Below are 20,854 nucleotides of genomic sequence, written 5' to 3'. Positions count from 1 at the left end.
ATTAGTTACTGGAATTTTTTTCATCAAGGCTACAAATTATCCTTCTTAGATTTCACTTGATATAGACAGGTGAAAGAAAACAGGAGGCCAGAAAGGTTCAATTCCTAACTCTACTGTTGCTCTTGGTTGATTTCGGACTTCTAGAAAGTGCTATTCAATGTCAAGTTTAAAACTATCACTGAAATCTCCTGTGACTGATGGTAAGCACTAATTTCAGCCTTTTAAAAGATTTTTCTGGCTTCAAAATCATTTCTCCCTCTTAGGGATCTGTTGGTAACTAAGTGAAAAATGACACCTTCCAGTATTTCCCCTCTCCCAATGCTTGAAGCTCTTCTAAAATCAGTAGGTCCTTCAGCAGCAACAATAAAATATCTTCTTGTAATTTAAAAAACGTACTACATGTTTAAGTTTATTACAATCCAAAGCAATGACTATGCTCTAAAGAATGATTACTAATCAACCTAGGTTTCATATTCCATTCCAGGTAAAAGGTGTATGTAGAAGAAAAAAAAAGGAAACTTCACTCAAAATTGAAATTCCTACTTCAAGAATACAATATATTCTAATGTCCGGTTACATTTTTTAACCAATCTGGTTAAACCTACAAAATATAAGTTCCTCATCTTTAAGAAAAAAAATCTATTAACACTTAATAATTGTGGTTGTTAATACCTTTCTTCCATGGAGTAAAAAAATATATGTATGTATGTATCATCCAATCCTCAGTATATGAGTGAGGTAGGAGAACAGGTATCATTATCTTCATTTTACAGATAAAGAAACCACATAAATCATTAAGCAACTTTCCCAAAGTTATCTAGGGAATTTGGTGGTAGAGCTAAAAACAGAGGTCATATTTTCCTCCCAGACATAAGATTTCTGGAGTCTTATCAAAATCACTGTTGCATAATTAACATCCAAAAGACACATGGCAACTATACAAGCTTAGAACTGGAAAATTCAAATTAAAATGATATAAAAGTATCAAATTTCCTATTACAAAAAACAGTCACATCTAAGACAAACTTAAGGTATTCCAAGCTAGAACTACTTAGAACAAACAGTTCTGCTTCCGTCTCTTTTATCCCCTTTAAACATATTCAATAATTCAGTGAAAAAAACAATGTTTTAGAATAAAAAAAAGCTTTCAGATTATCTGTACATTTAAATAACTTTTACAAAACCACAAGGGGAGAAATAAACACTTCATTAAGATCTCTTCAAGTCAACAGCCACATTTTTAACTTTGTTGCATCTTTTTACGAATTTCTTCAAGAGCTGCTTCTCTTTCTTTCAGCAGCTGCTTCAGTCTTTTTATTTTTTCGTCTCGTATAGTTTCATCCAATTCTGGCAATGTCGTGGGGAAACTATCATCAATATAACAGTCTTGACTAACTGGAGGTTCTTGTTCAAAAGAAACAGAGGCTGGACTATCTGCACCTCTGTCGGGGCCATCTTGGGCATGCAGTTCTGGCTCAGGAGAATTTTCTTCAGTGGAGTTCGTACAACAAATGAGGTTATTATTATTACTCTGTGGCAATAAAGCTGAATCAGGTGAAATACTGTTAAGAATTTGAGGACTGGGGCAATCAGTTCCTGTGTCCATAGATGAGTTCACATCATTCCCAGATTTCTTCTTCTTGGTACAGTCTACCTTCATAACAGTTTTTGCTTTTCTTTTCTTATCCACGTTCTGTTGTAATGTAAGCTAAATCCCAAAAGAAAACAAAAATGGTATTATTTACATTATGCTAACAGTTTAATACAGCTGACAATAGGGGAAAACATTGTGTATTAATCAAATAAATATTTGTTGTTTCCTCCCAAAAGCACATAAAGTCCTTCAACAAAGGGATTACTTCTTTTTTGTCTCTGTATGACTAACAGAACACCTAGTATAAGAGGCACTTAATAAATGCTTATTAAATTGACCTGAATTTATTAGTCTACCACAAGCTCACCTTGTTAGTCTCACTTACCTATGTCATATTGTGGTATGGAGAGGGCATAACTCCTCTCCTACCCCACCACACAGAATGCTTTTATTTCTTTCCTTTTCCTGTTTACTTTTTTAATAGGAGGAACGGAGAAAACTATTATCCATTTTAAGACAAAGTAACACAATAGATAAGCTACAGTCTATTGATATTCTTAGAGAATAATTACTTAGCCCATATTTTCATACTAGACTCAAATGACTGTGACTAACACAAAATAATGGTGTTGGCAGAAGAATTTTGTGAATTAATCTAATTTCCTCCTCTTCTATGGATAGCAACAGTATGAAGAAAGGCAGAAAAAGGAGAGATGAAAGTGAGAATGTGAATGATTGTTTCATTCCTCAATAAGCAGTAAAATAATATGACAAGTCATCATGATCATTTCTCTTCCTCCCCCAGCATTCATGTGGAACATACTTGGATCATCAGGAATTGGGTTTACTCTGGGACACTCTGCTCCTAAGCAGAGTAGACAACTGAATATAACCTTATACATTTCCCTTCAAATGTTAAAGATGGTCAGATTATTTCATTTTCTCGATATGTCCTCTGATCTTATGTGATATATGGTTAGAAACTCAAGAGTTTGAAGGGATCAAGAAACCACTCTACAACATGACCCCAAAAAGTGCTCATCCAGGTTCTACTTAAAATTGGCAGTAACTGGGCCCCCCACTACCTCCTGAAACAGCCCACTCTACTTTCAGGTAGATATGACTATAAGTTTTTCCTCATTGAATCAAAATCTGTCTAGTCCTTCCATCTCCTACTCTTAGGTCTACCCATAGAAGCCAATTAAAAGAAGGCTAATTCCCATTCCACAAAAGCCCTTTAAGCCAATTATCATTCCCCTGTTAATTTTTTGTCTTCTTGAAACTAACTTTCTGAGTTCCTTTATCTTCATTTACCTTCATTCGTTCGTTCGTGTGATTTCTAGTCTCCTCCTCACCCTCCTGACCCCTCCTCTACCGAATGTGCTCCTGTTGGTCAATTCACTTCCTGGAATGTAGCATCCAGAACTGTACTTACTACTCCAGATGTGGTCTGACTGGGTTAGAGTCTGGTCAAACTATTATCTCCCTTGCCACAACTGGTTGCAGCCTAAAATCCTATTTTCTTTCCTCATGACCATATCACACTGTTGATTTATTCAGCTAATTGTCCACTAAAGCCTTTTCAGTGAACTGTTTTCCAGCTGCTTCTCCCCCAACTTGTATTTATGGAGGTCATTCCTTTTAATCTGACTATAAGATTTTACATTTAACTGTTAAATGTCACTTAACTAAATCTGGCTCATACTTGTATAAACTGATGCAAAGTGAAGGGAGTAAATCAGAAAGAACAATTATACAAGAATAACATTGCAAAGAAAAAATGACTCTGAAAAATGTAAGAACTCCGATTAATCCAAGGACTAACCATAATTCCAGAGAACCAATTGATGAAGCAAGCTGCTCCACTGATAGATTCAGGGTATAAAATGTGACAGATTATTTTTGGGACATCTCAAATTCAAAAATTTATTTAGCTTAGCTTTAAATTTGTTACAAGGGTTTTTTTTCCTCTCCCTATCCTATGGGGTGAGGGCAGGGTAAGTGAGACTTAGGATGGAGAGAAAATAAGTTTTTGTTAATAAAAACTTAAATAAAAACTCAAAATCTAGCTCAGCAATGTAAGTCAGGACTTTTTTGAAATCTCTCACTCAACTTATTAGTTATCCTTTCTAGTTTCATGTCATCTGCAAAAAAAAATAACTGATATTTCTATAATACTTCCTGAAGCAGTAGATAGCTATGATTGTTAGAAAGCTTTTCGTTATTGAGCCAAAAAGCCTTTCATATCCTAAAAGGTTCACTGAGGGAGGTTTTGGCTCAATTTGCTGCCATGAAAATTTAAGTACAAAAATGATCACCTATTTATACAAATGATTTTAGATACAGTTCAGCCTAGACACAGGGGAATGGCCTAGGTGTATTTCTCTTAGCTTTATGATTAAAAAAAGAAAAAGCACTAAGTACATTATCACATACATTAAAAGACTATATGTATTACATTCTTCCAAAAAACTAATTTAGGATGCGTATGTCTATTTTTTGTGACAAGGATTTAAAAACAAAGGCAAGAACTTTCTGCTTACTGTTCCTAAGAGCTGAAAGCTTAAGAATATTAAAAGAATAAATTTGTGTTCCTTTTTGGAACCTACAAAAGACATTTTAAAATTATTTTACCTCCTGGCTCTCTTCCTCTTCCCCAGATGTTAGATCCACAATAATGTTTGACTCTTTAGAAGAAATATTGTTTGTCAAATTGCTAGGGGAATATAAACTTGTGGAGTCAAACAGAGGAATTCGGGTGAGGCGCACTCTCAAATCTTTTGTGATACCAAAATTCTTTCTTAATTCAGCATACTCCCTCCAACATGATTCCTTTTGATTTCTGCTTTGGGTACGTGTCTCCAATACAAACGCCATCTCACCCTGGTTCTAAAATCAGAGAGAGAATACAACGTATAAACAATGCTGTAAATTACTCAAGCTATTTCAACATACCTGCAATTAAGTGATTACCTCATCTTACATAAAAGAGAACAGCATGCTTTAAAATCCTAAATGGCTAGGATAGGTACAGGAAATCCTTGCACTACCACCCACATTCTGAAAATTGAATTCCACAGTGTGAAACTTAAAAGCTCCCCTGCGATTTCTCATTTAATTATATTTTTACTAGTCTGACTTGATTCTATACCAAAAGAGGTACAGGTCATTACTACCACTACTGTTACTACTACTACTATAGATGAAATTAAAAAGTAAATGAATGACAACAGTTAAGAAATATTAAATTAATTCATCACTGTCTGGAAATTAAAATATCTAGAAAAGCTGGCCTGGTTTAACCAGCCTAGAAAGTAATAATCAGAACTTAGCTGTCTACTTCCCCGGCCATTCAACAATTTCTATGACAGAAGAGAAAGGCAGAAAATCAAAGAAAGTACTGAAAATGTTATGTATATGAATGGTTGTGTTCATGAGTGCTGAGCTTAGGTGAGACATGGAAATGTGTTCAGAGGAGAAAATAGGAAAAGTTAGGGAATTTGCTTTCAAAGACAGAGAGTAGATCTAGTGGGCCACTTAAATCATGTATCCCTGGATATCTATCCAAAGAACCAACCAGTGAGTCAAGGACTGAGGAACTGAATGGCCCTGCAGAGACTAAAAAGAGAAGAGATATGCCTCCTCCTACTCCCTAATTTAAGAAATCAACAGAATATCTTTTTCTCAAAAAATACAATCTAAGATAAAAATAATTCTAAACGTACAACAATGATTATTTCTAATGTTAAAATCAGAGGTACGGTTAAAATATAAGATACCTAATTGTGCTTTGAATAAGCAATGTCAGTCCTAAGCTCCTCCAGAACAGAGTGCCTGTACTTATTTTTTAGGACTCGGTAAAAGTGATTCCACTGCAAGGTTCTGCATGGACTTGTCAATTACACTCTCCTCTCCCAGTTCCCTCAGGTTATTTGCATGCTTCAACCCCAGTGGTTGCTACAAAATATAATTTCACAAATTTCAAAATCAGTACTTCATCCAGTGTTTCTGTAGAGGGAGAAAAAGGCAACATGGATGACAATCATTGCCCTATGGAGAAAAAATAATTCAATATGCATGCAAAGAAATATACTAGACATATACTTGGCTTGGGAGAATTTACCTTTGGTTCTTGATCTGTACAAACACAGTGTTTTGATGTAATAGTGGTATCATCAGAAGAATCTTTCGTGTGGCTGATGCCCATTTCATTTTTGGCATTTTGCGCTGAACTGACCACATCTGGCAAGTTTAGTTTTATGTGCGTGGTTTTGTACTGCTCTAGACAGAGAGGTTGCTTAACATGCTGTGGACTTTGGGCGGAAAGAGAAGTACATTCCACTCTATTATGCTGCTCTAGACTCGGAACAAGCTCGGAAACAAGCTGTGTATCTGAAATCAACTTTGTCTCCTTCAGAGAGGCAGTCTTGTTCTTTGCCAAAACAATATTTACAACCTCATTTGTGATTTTTGTGACAGAGTTGGAATTAGGTGTTTGTGATCCATCTTTTCTTGGTGATGCATCAGGAGCAGCAGAATTCTGCTGATCAGTTTGAGATGGCAGAACTTCTGACCCCTTCTTAGCCAAGAGATAGACTTTTCCATTAAACATAACCAAAGCATTATCTTTAATGGGAGTAATTTTTGCTTGAGCTCCACTAGAAGTGCCTGAACATAACGGAGGCATACTTAGAGAACTAGATTCAACATTCTTCATATCCATCAATGTTTTTAAGATTTTTGAAGCCATGTTGTTTGAAGACTTGACAGGAACAAGACAAGGGGAAGACTGTGGATTTTCTTGTACAACCCATTTCATTGGTGCATCTCGAGACTTCTGGCCTTCATTATTAGACACATCTGTAGTAGGATTTTTTGCTGGTGTTTGTGGAGTGTTTAGAACTGTAGGTTTTGCAGCTTCTGTAGGATTTGCAGGTTTGGGACAAATATTTTTAAAGGTCTTAGGAACTACAGATTTTACCGTGTTTACTGGAGACACATAAATAACAGTTGGTACTTTTGAAGCTTCTGCTGTTCCTGAGGTGTTTGTAGCCGCAGCTGCAAGTATTTTCTGCTGAATTGGAGGTGGCAAAGATGATGCTGGTACAGATTTTACTTCGGCATTGGCTGGAATCTGTAAATGATGCCCATATGGTAATACAGGAGACTTCACAGTCACTGGCAGGTTCTTAGTATCTACTAACATGTATGCTGTGTCACCTTGAGTAGTTGGGGGAGAAACAGGGACTTTTTGTAAGGTCAGTTTTTCAACTTTCGAGGCATTATTCTGTGCAGCTGGAGCTGAAGGCAAACTGTCTTTCCCCACAGAGGCTCCTCTAACATTTTCGGATTTATCAACAGCTCTTGAAAGGAAATAGTTTCCAGAATTCGTTGTCTGAAAAACAGGAAATTGAATGGATGCAGTTGTAGGAGTGCTAGCAAGTTGAGTCTGAATAGTAACATGAACTGGATTTGATATATTCTTTGAAGTATCAGATGTGACTGAAGATTGAACTAGTGGCATAAAGTTTCCAGAGGAATTAGGAATTGGAAGCAATTTCAGAAGATTTTTTCCATCCAGGCCAGTTGTCTGAATCACTTGGTACATGCAGCCTGCAATACTTAAAAAAAAAATTACATAAAAATGAATAAAAGACATCACAAAATACATGTTTCTATTTAAAAAAAAAAAACCAGAAGCATTTGTAAATATGATCTCTGAAAGGAATGATTTCTTCATTTAGTCCTATGGTTTTTAGCTCTCAAGCTGATAAAGCATAAGGAAATTTGAGCACTTAAAAAACACAATTTTTATTCTTCAAATAGAAGCAACAACCAGCTGATATAGTCAGTTCCAATTCAAAACTTCTATGTGATCTGAAAAAGGAAATAAAATCTTAGTATTTTAAAGAGACACACATTTTTACCCAACATTGTCTTGTCTTCAGGAGAAACATCCATTTCCCCATTTATACTATCTCTTGCCCATTGTCTTTTCCTCTCATTTCTCCAAAACTTACTTCCTCAGAAATGTGGTAGCTCTAATCTTTTCTTACTGCTTCTTCCTGATTCATTCAAGAAACATTTATTAAATGCCAACGACATACAAAGAGCTGTGTGAACTGGATGATTTCTTTGCATTCTCTCCTTTCCATTGGAACTGACTCCTGATCCTTCCTCTACCAGTTCATCTCCTTTCTGATTTATGGGATACATCAATTATTTTTCTTCAGTCCTTAGCAACTAGAGACTACAAATGCTGGGATAGCTTTCTTGTCTGATTACCAATTGCCTTAAAGCTCTAAAGATCTGGCACCATCCTCACTGCCCCACCCCTGATTCCAAATGATTTTATTAGGTGTTTCAAAGAAATAAAATGAATTTAATTGTTATTCCTGTCTTCATTTTATCTATCCATCTACCTATCTACAGCAGCACCCACCCTTGCTAAGTTTCAAAGATTTTTCAGAGTTAGAAGAAAGCTCAGAAGTCACTGAATGTAAATGATACACAAAAGAACCCCTACCTACAACATAATCTCTACACTTGAAGACCTCCAAAGAGGGAACCCACCACCTGTCAAGACAATTCATTCCATTTCTGGACAGCTCTAACTGCTAGTTTTTTCCTGACATCATATCTTAATTCTCTGAAACTTTACAGCGATTTCTTCTCCCCTTTGAGACCAAGCAGAACTCATGGAAATACATAAAGTTGAATTATTTTTTAAAATGTCATTTTTAAATGATTTTCCAATCTGAAAAGCCCTTATTAGATTCAAAATGTTAAAACCTAAAAAAGCTGTGTTGCATTCTTGGAAGGAATACATCATTTTTCACGCTGAAATGCTGCCATCTTGTGTTGTTTGTAAAAAATCAGTACAACTTTTGAAGTTAGAATATTCACATACAAGCTAAAAGATAAAAGGGTCACTTAAATACTGTTAAAGGGTATTTCAAAGTTGCTAGTAAATAAGCTATAAGACCCAGATGAACATAGAAAAAGTACTGAGACCAATAAATAAGGATTGAATAATAAGAAGTAAAGACTCATGGGATACATGAAAGCTGTCTTCAAAAAGTTGTCTATAAGCATTTGAAAGTTTGTCATGTGAAGAAACAGACTAGTCCTGTTTGGTTTGCCAGAAGTAGGACAATAGGTAAAAGTTGCAAAAAAGCAAATTTGGGCTAGATGTCGGGAAAATTTTCTAAAACTGAGCTGTCAGAGCTGGAATGGCTTGGAAGGGAGGCTAGATGACCACCTGTTGGGTATGTTACAGAGGGTATTACTTTAATGTATGGGATGACTGCTATGGTTTCTTCTACTCTCAAGTCTGCTATTGCATGATAAGAGGCACCTGTTTTGTGTAACCTCCACCGAAGTCCCTTTCTGATTCCTTCTTATAGTCTGGAGTGGCTGTTGGTTCTTGAAAAAACTGCCAGTGGAGTATCAATCCCTGGCAGGTCCTATTCAGCTGGAAAGGCTTCAGAGTGAGACCACAGATGGACTGTATGTTTGTTGCTTTAGGACCAGTCCAGCTAGGTTTGAAAGCATTATCATTATCACAAAAGAAGCCACAAGGTGATCAATTTTTTGTTACAGAAACTCTAAAAGAGTATCTAAAAGGGTTATAATTAACATCACTAGAAGCCACATCCACACCAATGAAAACACAAATCTTTAAAATATTAAAGAAGGATATTCTATCTGAAGCACTGTACAGACATTCAAGGAAGATACAAAGACTTTGGAGAATCGACATAATAAAGAATTAAGTAACGATGTGAGGCAGGATATAATTAAATAGAAAAAATGAAAAAAAGGGTAGAAATAGAATCCCCTACTCACTACTACAAATTTTATTGTTCAACTTTTAAAGTCAGCAACTTTAAAGAAGTTGATGGCAAACACAGTGTTTTTTACATTTTCTTTATATACCCAGCAATTTGAAAGTGCCTAGCATACTGTAAATGCTAAATAAGTGCTTACTGACTAATCCAGAAATCTTTGGCTCCCTCAACTCAAAAATACTGTATTAACTCAGTGACTTCAAAGCAAAAATAGAAATAGCTGAGGACAGTGAAAAATATTATCGAAAATATGAATCAGGAATAATGAAAGAGAACAGATTTGTAGGCTACGTTGAAGACTAACAGCTATACATAACGAAGATTTTCTTTAAGAAAAGAATCATGTGTTAGTCATGGTAAGTACTAAATAAATCATAAAAAATGAAACTATCTTTTAATATGTGGGAAATGACTCACTGATGATTGAATCATTTCTTGACCAGCTGTTTATACAGTCAGAATACTAATTCATTAAAATCAAAATCTATATAAATTTCTAAGAATAAAAAAAAAGACATAGTATATGAGGAAAATGTCCAGGCCAGACTTATCTTGATTTTTCTCCAGGGTCACTCTGGACTCACAAAACTATCTCTACCATGCCACAGAAGCCACCTCACCCTGGAAGTTCACTCCACCCCTGGACTTCTCACATTGGAAGTATTGTCTGCCCCTTCCTGACTGGCTAGTTCCTCCCTGGGCCTCCATTTTAAAGAAAGCACCCAGGCCAGTCATGTCTGTATTCCTGTCCTGATTCCACTCCCAACTCTGGATTTTGCCTTACCAAAGCCCCAAATGTGTACCTCTCCCACCACCATTTTTCAGCTTTTTATGTATTATATGTTCCCCATTTGAATGTAAGCTCATTAAGAGAAGGATGATCTTTTGTTCTATTCATTTTTGTATTCCCAGCACTTAGGACAGTACCTGGTCCATAGTAAGCACTTAGTAAAGGCTTGTGGACTGTATTTGAAGTCACTGAGACCAAAAAAAGGTGGGGGGGATACAACTGGGAGCAATGATAGACATCAATTATAATAATAATGTAAGTTCAACAAATATAAATTGTCATAATAAGGAAACCAAAAATTTTAAAAGTATCTAAGTTGGGAAATACTTGACTTAGGTAGGTAAATATATACCAGGGCAACATGAAAGCAGAATTTAAGCTAATATGAAAAGAAAAGACCTTGCATAATCAAAGGTTATGAGCAATACTGTCTCATAAAAATAGAGAAGTAGTGAAGAGTAAAGCCAGTTTTTAAGAGTGTGGCAAGTATGTAAGATCATGTGAAAGGTATTTAAGAATGAAAATGCAAGGAGGGAAACAAATTTCAAAATGATGAAAAATATCTTCAAAGATTTTTATAGCAAATTCTTTTCACCGTCAAGGAAAGCAGAATAATCACATTGGTACTCTAATATCACAGTCCTGTATGTGTCTGTAGATGAGATAGAAATGGCACTAAAAAGAACCAAGAGGAGAAAAGTAGCTAGACTAAAATAGTATAGAAAATGGAGATGTGTAGTTGGAGTGACAAATGTCAAGGCATTAAGGATTTAATTCAAAGAGTATCTTTCAGAAGGGAAAATACCAGAGGTGGGGAAAAAAATTTATGACCTTAATAGGTGACAGGTTTTTCAAGCAATATTCCACAAGAGACCATGTCTTCACCCATATGTGGTTGAACAGAAACCACAAAAAAAAAAAAAAAGGGAAATAATTTTTTAAAAAAGTCAGAAGGAAGTGGGCCTAGCTGTATTAGATCTGAAACTATACTACAAAGCAGTAATAGGAATAAATATTTGACACTGACCAAAAGAAGAGAAGTCAAAAAATAAACAGAAGCAATTGAACATTGTAGGCTAGTGTTCGATAAACAAAGACTCCAGCTACTTGGGTAAGGCGACTTCACTATTAAACAAAAACTACTGAGAAAACTGGAAATCAGTTTGGCAACAAATGTTTAGACAGACACCTCATACTATATAATAAGTTCCAAGTGAATATATCATAAACAAATTAGAAGACTAAGGTCAATAATTTTTTTTGCAACTATGAGTAGTAAAAGAGTTCAAGACTCAAGTATGGGATGGACATCAAGGAAGAAAAATAGACAATTTGGTGTAAAATTATAAATTTTGCAGAAATAAAACCAACACAGCTAATACTAAAAGGAAAAGTTACCTAGGGAGAAATTTGCAGCTAATTTCTGAGATGAGCCTGACATCCAATATTTGTAAGAACAAGGGCCATTCTCACATGAAGAAGTAGCTCTCAAAGGAAGACTTCCAACTATTAATAACGGTGAAAAAATGATCCAAATCATTCATAATAAGAGAACTGCAAATTAAAGCAACTCAAATACCACCTTCCATTTGAAGTCTTTCATCGTTCACCCAATTAGTCATACCTTCTGTCCCCCCCCAAATTAACTTGCGTCACTTTGCAAATACATCTGTGTGTATACACATACACACAAGTAAGTATCCTAAATTCTTTCTCACAAAAGAATGTAAACTATTTAAGAATTAGGATTTTTTCATTTTTGCTTATAATCCCAAATCTTAATACAGTGTCTGGCACATAGAGTCATCCTAGATTCCTCACCATCTTTCACCCCTCCAATGTTTCAGAACGGATGTATTCAAAGACGTGAGACACTCCGAGCTGGAACTGGTCGGCAATTGGGGTAACCCAGGGATTATTCTCTGCTTTGAAGACCTGCTTCTGACCAGTTAAATCCAAGTTTCCGAGCTCAGGGGGAAGGACAGTCAGGCGGTCCCCCTGGATGTATAGCTCCTTCAGCTGTGTAAGTTCCCCAATTTCTTTCGGCAGTGAGATCAGGTCATTATCCCTAAGGCTGAGTATCTGCAACTTTGTGAGCTTCCCAATATCTGGCTGCAGGATTTCAAAATCGTTGTCACTTAGATAAAGTGCTCGCAGGGTGGTAAGGCAGAAGAAGTTTCCAGGAAGAGAATTTTCATTCAAGTTGTTATAAGTCAAGTCAAGGACCTCCAGGGCTGGTAAAGAGCCAAATCCTGGGGGCAAAGTATTTAGCCTGTTCATACCAAGGTTCAGGTGTTTGAGTTTCTGCAGGCTGCTGATCTGCGTGGGCAGCTCTTCAATCTGGTTATTGAAGAAGTTCAGCACTTCCAGATTCTTCAGCTCTGCCACGTTCGGAGGCACAGTTGTTAGCTTGTTGTGGCTGAGAACCAGTTGTGTAATGTGGGATAAAGTAAACACGCCGTGCACGTCCAGCATGTTGGAGATGCCGCGCTCACACATGTCCACCTCGGGTTGGTTCTTCTCCTGGCTCTCCTCCACCAGCTTCTTCAAAGACTTGGATGTGGCTGTGGGGAGCGGCAGCGTTGGGGGTCCTGCACCGATCAGCCGGGAAGCCCAGTGATCTCTTAATGGGTCTCTGAGCCTCCAAGGCTCTCCCTCAAACCCACCAAACCATCTAACATACCACTGACAGATGAATCAGTTTTAAGCATCATTTTAAAGTCTTTAGTTTAGCATTTAAGACCCTCCACAATCTGGTCCTCCACTCCCTTTCCAACCTCAGCTCTATCCCAACTATTATAATTTCTCCATATAACTGGCCAAACTTGTTGCACATACATACTGTGGTCAGTTCTGCTTACCTAGAATGCTTCACCTCAATCCCTCCTCTCACCTCCTACAGAACTTATTGGCTGACCCAAGAATGTAAATCTTAGAAAATCCAGTATTTTCTCTCTTTACTTAATAATACCAGATATCAAACTAGACTACAAAGAACTGTTTAAGTATTGCTTAAAAAGTAGAAGGATTAACCACTGGAACAGATTAGACATACGATGAAGAGAAGCACAAAAGCCTAGTATCAATAAACTCAAAGATTCCAGCTACTGGGGCAAGGACTCACTATTTGACAGAAACTTGGGAAAACTGAAAGCAGTCTGTCAGAAACTAGGTATAAGACCAACATCTCACACTGTACATCTCAAGATAAGTTCCAAATGGACACATAACTTAAGACATAAAGGATAACATCATAAACATATCAGAGGAGAAAGGAAAAAATTACCTGTCAAACCTAAGGATAAGGGAAGAATTCATAACCAAACAAGAGGTTCACATGGGGTAAAATGGACAATTTCAATTAAATAAAATTTAAAAGTTCTTGCACAAACAAAACCAATGAAGCTAAAATTAGAAGAGAACTGGTTAATGGGGGAGGGGCGGTGTTGGGGGGAGGATATTTGCAGCAAATTTCCCTGATAAAGTTCCAATTTCTAAAATACAAAGGGAACTGATTCATATTTATCTAAGAGACATTCCCCTACCAAAAAAGGATCTGAAAAGGTAGTTCTCAGAAGAAGAAATCTAAGCTATCAATAGCCATATAAAAGGCTCTAAATCACTATTAATTAGAGAGATGCAAATTTAAAACAATTCTATGGTCTACTTCACACTTGTAAAATATGATGACAGGACCATATGGATTCAGAGAAACCTGGGAAGACTGATGCAAAATGAAGTGAGCAGAACCAAGCCAACAATTTATACAATAACAACAATACAGTAAAGACAACTTTGAAAAGAAAGAATAAAGGAAACAAACATCAAGTGCTATTATGTGCCAAGAATTATTCTCAAAACTCTAGAAGAGAGGTGTTATTATCCCCGTTTTACAGGGGAGGAAGCTGAGGTTAAATGACCTATCCAAAGCCACAGAGAAAGTAAGTATTTAAGAACATTGATCAATATCATAACCAACTATCCTTCCAGATAAATCATGATATGCTATTCACCTCCTGATAAAGAGGTGAGAGAGACTAAGAGTGCAGATTAGAATTTCTTTTTTGGATATGTTCAATGCAGTAATAGGGGTCATTTTTCTTTTTCTCTCAAAGTGCAGGGAGATAGGAAGGAGAGAAGTGAATTTTCTTGAAAATAATTTAACTAAATACATTTTATCTATCTTTTTATATGTAGATTCTCACTCTCCCATTAAACAGTAAATCCCTTGGGAGCAAGAATTCCATTTTATGCCATTTCATATTCCCAGGTCCTACTCCAGTACTTTCATGAAGCACAAGTTGGGTCTATGCTGCCTTCTCCCAGCGGCACTATGCACTTTGGGAGCAGAGTCAAAAATGAAAATGGACCACCACAAAGACTGATATTAAAGAAGACTGACTTCTAAAAAAAATGATTTGTCTGGTACTTCCATTGCTTTTCTATTCCCTCCTGCAATGCTTCTTTTCTAGCAATTTCACTGATGCTCCAACCTCAAAAGGACACCAACAACATGCTATGATTACATCCAAAGCCTTTTCTCCGTTCTTTTTCCTCGATCATGGCTACATTTTGATACCAGTAACTACTTCTACCACTTGGAATCTCCCACGTTTCAAATATACTACACAATCCTGGTTCTCCTACCTCAGCATTCATTCTTCTATTTGTTTCAGTGGTTCTAAACATCCCTAAGTCTTAATTCTTAGAATCACTAACCCACTAAAAGAAGACACTGTAAACAAATCAGCAAATCCAGTGCTACAAATTTCAAATAAGTACAGAGAAGGCAAGAAATAGTCATTGAAATTGCCATGGTCATACAGTTCACTGTGTAGGGAAGATTAGAACCCAAGTTTCCTTTTTCCTAGTCCAGTAATTTTTCTATTATACCAAATATGCCACTCCAAGGATATCATTCTTTTTTTTATGCAGTGATACTGCAGCCCATGAGGACTTTGGGACATTAAATGTTTTCAACACTATTTTGTTCAGGTGTAAGGTACTGTTCTGGATGCTGGAGATGCTAAACCAAAATAACAGTGCCTGCCCTTGAGGAGCTTATGGATAAACAAATAAAAGATAATTTGAAAAGGGAAACAGAACGACTAGCAAGATCAGGAAAGGCTTCTCAGAGATGAGACATGAAGGAAACTCTACCGCGTCTAAGAATCAAAAATGAGAAAGGAATAAGCATTCTAGGAATAGGGGAAGAGTCGATGCAAAGACTCGGAGGTAGGACACGGAATGCTGTCTCTGGAACAATGGCTAGATTAGCTGGAATAGAAAAAGAGTGATGTGAAATGAGCTAGGAACGGTGAACTGGAATCAAATTAGTGTCACCATAGGCAAACCTGTTTCCTTATCTATAAAATGAATAGATTAGACTAGATGACCAGAGTCCCTTCAAGCTCTAAAATTTAGACACTCATATTAGAGCTTGTTTTCTCTTCAAGGCAATAAATATAAGGTGCCATCCCCAACCATCCCTTTATCTATAGTCTCTTTCAACTTTAAACCTCCTAAGACCTTGTCTATTCAATTTATAGAAAATCAAAGAATTCTTAAAATTGAAAAGAATGTCATAGGTCACATGGACGTTACTTAGCTTAACTGTTTACCAGTTGTTTCATTGCGACCTCTTGTGACTTCCAATATAAACCCATTAACAGCAGGGATTGTAAATTTTAATTCGTTTGTAGGAGGCCCCAGGACCTAAAAGAGCAGTAAGTCAATAATGTTGGTTCAACTGAATACTTCCATAGCAACACTTCCAGAGAACCATTAGAATTATGTTATTGCTTTATGGATTCCTATAATGTCCTTACTGATGAGTCTAATTTTTTTTAATTATTTATATATTGACTTAAAGGTTTTATTCACTTGTCTTACATAAGTGTCTGTCACTACAATCCATAAGACTGGAAGCTCCATACAGTATGGAAACTAAATGTTATTATCTGTACAGAGGCTAAAAATACCATATATAATTTCTTTAACAAATATTTGGTTATTTTTATTTATTTTTTTTTCTTTTTGGAGGGTACATGGGATTAAGTGACTTGCTCAAAGTCACATGGCTAGTAAGTGTGTCAAGTGTCTGAGGCCAGATTTGAACTCAGGTCCTCCTGACTCCAGGGCTAATGCTCTATTCACTGAGCCACCTAGCTGCCCCATTTATTCTTTTTGGTCTATGGCCAATTTTTTTTTTTACAAATATTTGTTTTAAATGATAGTGTTGAAATTCAAGTTGTACACTTTTGGAGCTCCAAATATATCATCGATTGTGCCTTCTAGAAGGCACAATTCTCCTTAATTGTGATAGTTTTACTTTCAATCACTGCAAAAAGCCAATGCTCATTTTCCTATCCATTTCAGTGTTCCCTGCAGAAGTGCAAAACAGTTTCTGACACTCAGCACATAAACATTTACTTACTCTACTAGCTAAAGTTTAAAAAAAAAACGAACTTTGCCTGATGATGGGCTGAGAAGAATCTTGAAAATGAAAGTGAAACACATATGTGATAAAAGGAATCAAATATATATTTCCTCAAATAAACATAAACCTCAAAAACAGGGAAGCAGAATGGAACTTAAGAGGTAACTTATTCCAGTCTTTCCTAATTTTACATATGAGGACTCTGAATCCCAGAGAAGTCCAAGAAGCCTTTTAACACTTGTAAAATAAATTTTAAAAAACAAAGATTAAAAAAGACTTAGAACACAAAGACTAGTAGCTCTCAAAATTATGCTTGTTTCAAATGGTGCCTTATACTGACAGCAGCCAGGAGCATCAACAGTTGTAATAAAAAGGCTACACTTAATTTATTCCAAACATACTTCAAAACCTTAAATTATTTAGCTTCCTCACAACACTTTCCAAATGTATACATAAAACTAAGCAAGCCTAGCTGACGTTGGGACCACCTCATTTCAAACACAAAATAGTATTAAGAAGATGGACAGTCTCATAAAGTCCAGTCAGGAAAGCTGGATTTGTAACATTAGGACAAGTCACTGACCTCTCATTTTTTAATTTTAACTAGTAAATAAGTGGGGAGATGGGTTTTTTATACATGAAAAGGCTAACAACTATAAAAAGAGGTAGACATACAACTTGATAAATTTTATTTGCATATGTGATTTATCTTCCTTTCTTAACATAACTAATAACAAAATAGAATTAATAGTTAAGAGCTTGCCAAAACTAATAAAAACAAAAGACAAATGGTTCCAAAATGATGTCAGATCATGTCCCCAAAGTCTAGCCTTAGTCTAAGCTTCATAACATAACCTAAGCATGACAATCATCTGGATGAGGAAAAGAAAAACTTATAAATAAAAACAAAGTCCCAAATTCTTCATGGCAATGAAAATACTGGATAGGTGAAAAAGTAAAATGGAACAGTCATAAACAGATACATACAAGAAAACCTGATTTAATTTGGCAAAATGCTTAATTTTTTTCTATTACAAATCCTAAATACATTTAACAAAAAAGAAAAAAAAAAAAACAGAACGGGGCGGCTAGGTGGCGCAGTGAGTAAAGCGCCGGCCCTGGAGTGAGGACCTGAGTTCGGTTCGGCCTGAAACACTTAATACCCACACACACACAAAAAAAAAAACTAGCTGTGTAACCTTGGGCAAGTTACTTAACCCCAAATGCCCTCCAAAAGACAAAAAAAAAAAACAAAGAACAATTAAAAAGAGTCACAAATTAAATTCTTTTCCGCTACCATATCATTAACATAGTTTAAAACATCTATTGTGCAACAGAAGGAAAATAAAGGAGTAAATGAACATTCTATTTTTAAAAGAATACTGTTTTAGGAAGATACAAAAAAATAGTCCTTATCATAAAAAACTCCTCTTTAAGATGGCACTTATTCAGTATTTCTAATTTCCTGTTCTCTCAGTATGCTTAAAATTTATGCATATAAGAGCATTCATTCAGGAAATATGCATATGAAAAGTACTACTCCAGACTCTATGCAGAATATTGAGGTCATAAACCAAAGCTTATTTTCTGCTCTCACACAAATTTGAGGCAGCTAGGGGGCGCCAGAGTGCACAGAGCCCCACCGACAAGTCACTTAAAGTTGTTGGTTTCCTCAACTGCAAAATAGGAAAGATAATAACACCTACACTGCACACAGCAGAGACTTTGTAAATGCTGATTTTCTCCCCTACCTTCTAACAGCAGAAACTACAAAACTTGTGCTATCCTCCCAAGATCATACTATAATAACGACCAATTCCATGCTACCTTCTAACCATATACAGATGACGGTTCTCTCCCTTTACCCATAATATCCTTGAGTAGGGAGAGAGCCTAAGTACCAGAAAATGATCACCAGCGTTCTTCCTCCATGAGTCTATCCTTGAAAAGATTTCATTTTGCAAGAGCGGCAAAGAGAGACATCAATGCTGGATCTTCCCATTCAAATTCCCTACAAGGTATGAATCCTCTTCTTCCATTTCAAAACTCTGGGCAGCTTGACTTTTTTGGTTTGAATCACTTCTGTGATTCTGTCTTTCTGGAGTGATGCCTCTTCAATAATTTTCTCAGCTGATGGAGCTAGGTAGTGCAGTGGACAAAGCCCTGGGCCAGGAGTCGAGAAAACCTGAGTTCAAATGTAGCCTCAGACACTCACTAACTGAAAGACCCTGGGCAAGTTACACTGTCTGCCTCAGTTTCCTCAACTGTAAAATGGGGCTCATAATAGCACCTACCTCCCAGAGTTGTAAGGGATCAAATGAAATACTGGAAAAGGCCCTAGGGTTATTAATATTCTTCCTCTAATTGCTGTCGACACCTTTTCTATGGTAGCACATAAATTTTAGCAATCTCCACTAAGAATCCCTGACTCACAATCAGTTTCTTTAGATCAGGTGACCACTTAATTGACATGCTATCACTTAGGGGGGAAATGTTTCTTCACACAAAAGCTCTTAAAAAGAACAATGGACTCGGTGTCAGAAGAGTGGCAGGGTCTGTCCCTGCTCCATCAAGCACGAACCTCTGAGCCTGCTTCCCCATCTTCTCTTCGGGGTCTTCTCGGTCCAGGCACCCGAAAGCCCGCCAGGTAAGGCAGCGCCAACTTCACCTGGACACCTGGCATCGGGTGGGGAGTCCCCACTTCCAGAGTGGCCTAAGCCGACCGCCCTGAGGACTTCTCCTCCGATCCCAACTCACCAAACCCCGATTCCGGACAAGCCCTCCCCCTCATTAGCATCCCTGCTCTGGCTGGCTCTCCGTGGGCAGCCTCTGGCGGCCCCGAAGCTCAGGCTGACGCCTTCTCTTTCTTTCTCCCCGACGCCGCGGCGCCCTTGCTCAGGGCCAGAGATGGACGCGCAAGGCCCTCGTCCGCTGTGAGGTTTGCCGCGCTCTCCAGGCGGGACCCGCCCTCGCCAAGGCTGCCACCACTGCTGCCGCCGGATCTTCGAGAAGCCCGCGCCGGACACGCGCGCTGCCACGCAGCGCCATCGGCCATGTTGGCCGTCCTCTCGGAGCTCCTCGGAGGCGACGGTCCTGCGAGGGCGGGGTCGGCGGGGCTCCACTGGGGAGCCTTGGCGCGGGGAGGTCGGGAAGCCCGGGGGAAGTGCCGCGGCCCAGGCCAGAAGACGGGCGGGGAGCCGAAGAACCGGGTACTTACCAAGGCGGGGCGGCGCTGCCTGAAACGTCCTCGGGGGGTTTCAGGACGACCCTCGGCAGGTTGGACATGCTAGGGATGGGGAAGGGGCGAAAGGCCCGGGAAGGGGACGCAGAGACCAGACGGAGCGCGAGCTCCCGGGGGTTCGGCACGGGGGCCGAGATCAAGGGCGGGAGCCGCCGCAACGCTGGTGGGGGGGCCAGTTTCCGTGTCCTAGAGAGGGACCCTCTAGGGCGACCTCAGTCAGTGCCCCCGGGAAGTGGATGTGAAGCATATGAAACCCCGCCCAAGGCCACACTGAGAGGGATGAAAGCTCCAGGAGGGTGGGGCTGTGGCGTAAGCCCCGGATGTCAGAGTTGGCTAGGGAAGTAGCGGGGCGGAGCTTCCGCCACAGTAGAGCCGGTCGCACCGTAGGGGCGGTAGGGGGCGACCGGTTGATTGTGGCGGAAAGGAGGGGCTGGGCTTTGAGGGTAGTGGGGGAGGCGGTGATTAGGTGGACCCAGCCCTCGCGACCACGCCCACCGAGGGAACTAGCCAGAACGCAGCTTGAACAGCTATTTCCGGAATCGTCATATCCGTCAGAGGTGGTGACTTGATGATTTTTGAGCTCCGCCCTTCCATGTTCAGCCAATAGACAATCATTTCCTCTTCCTCTCCTTCCGGATCAATCGATAATCGCAAAAGAAAACTCTCGAGGAGGCATTGAAGCTAGGAACGGTTCCGGGTCTACAACTGCTTCCGCTTTGGTTTCTGCCCCTTCTTTTTGACCAGGAGTTGATATCCCTGGAGCTATAATAAGTTTCCGCCCATCAAATCCGCTCATTTTGACCCTTCTTTAGCCCCTCCCTTCAGCCTCTCTTGACCCCTCCCACAGAGACTGGGGTTTTCTTGGAGCTCTGGTCTACCAGAACATGCATCCCCGCTACTTCCTCAGTTTTCTTAATTCCTCCTTTGTCTCCTGCTGGAC

The 20,854-nt window shown here is 38.4% G+C and overlaps 1 protein-coding gene and 1 pseudogene across 3 annotated transcripts; both read right to left on the bottom strand.

Annotated features, from left to right (window-relative positions):
- Nucleotides 1-373: 373 nt before the first annotated feature.
- Nucleotides 374-20,546, bottom strand: LRIF1 (ligand dependent nuclear receptor interacting factor 1). 3 transcript variants are annotated; one of them, XM_069090396.1, is made up of 4 exons: nt 19,891-20,546; nt 5,718-7,215; nt 4,229-4,483; nt 374-1,708 (listed from the first exon to the last, which is right to left on the bottom strand). In XM_069090396.1, exons 1-4 carry the CDS (start codon nt 19,956-19,958, stop codon nt 1,241-1,243), a joined length of 2,289 nt encoding a protein of 762 aa, XP_068946497.1. In that variant the 5' UTR covers nt 19,959-20,546; the 3' UTR covers nt 374-1,240. The 3 variants fall into 3 exon arrangements, with proteins under 3 accessions (XP_068946497.1, XP_068946499.1, XP_068946498.1); XM_069090398.1 differs by lacking the exon at nt 19,891-20,546 and adding an exon at nt 19,255-19,618; XM_069090397.1 differs by lacking the exon at nt 19,891-20,546 and adding an exon at nt 7,514-7,824.
- On the bottom strand, nt 6,988-12,855 carry LOC138162877 (ras suppressor protein 1 pseudogene; annotated as a pseudogene).
- Nucleotides 20,547-20,854: the final 308 nt, after the last annotated feature.

This window comes from Petaurus breviceps, unplaced genomic scaffold (assembly GCF_028583685.1).
Source record: "Petaurus breviceps papuanus isolate PSGF00001 unplaced genomic scaffold, PetGlider_PUasm1.0 186, whole genome shotgun sequence".
NCBI lineage: Eukaryota > Metazoa > Chordata > Mammalia > Diprotodontia > Petauridae > Petaurus > Petaurus breviceps.
This window is presented reverse-complemented; position numbering and strand designations above follow the sequence as displayed.

Coding starts and splice junctions, on each gene's coding strand:
- LRIF1 (XM_069090396.1), bottom strand. CDS start 19,958: ATGTCCAACCTGCCGAGGGTCGTCCTGAAACCCCCCGAGGACGTTTCA. Junction 4,484..5,717: donor GTACAGATCAAGAACCAAAG/GTAAATTCTCCC, acceptor CTCTGATTTTAG/AACCAGGGTGAGATGGCGTT. Junction 1,709..4,228: donor AAGAGGAAGAGAGCCAGGAG/GTAAAATAATTT, acceptor TTTGGGATTTAG/CTTACATTACAACAGAACGT.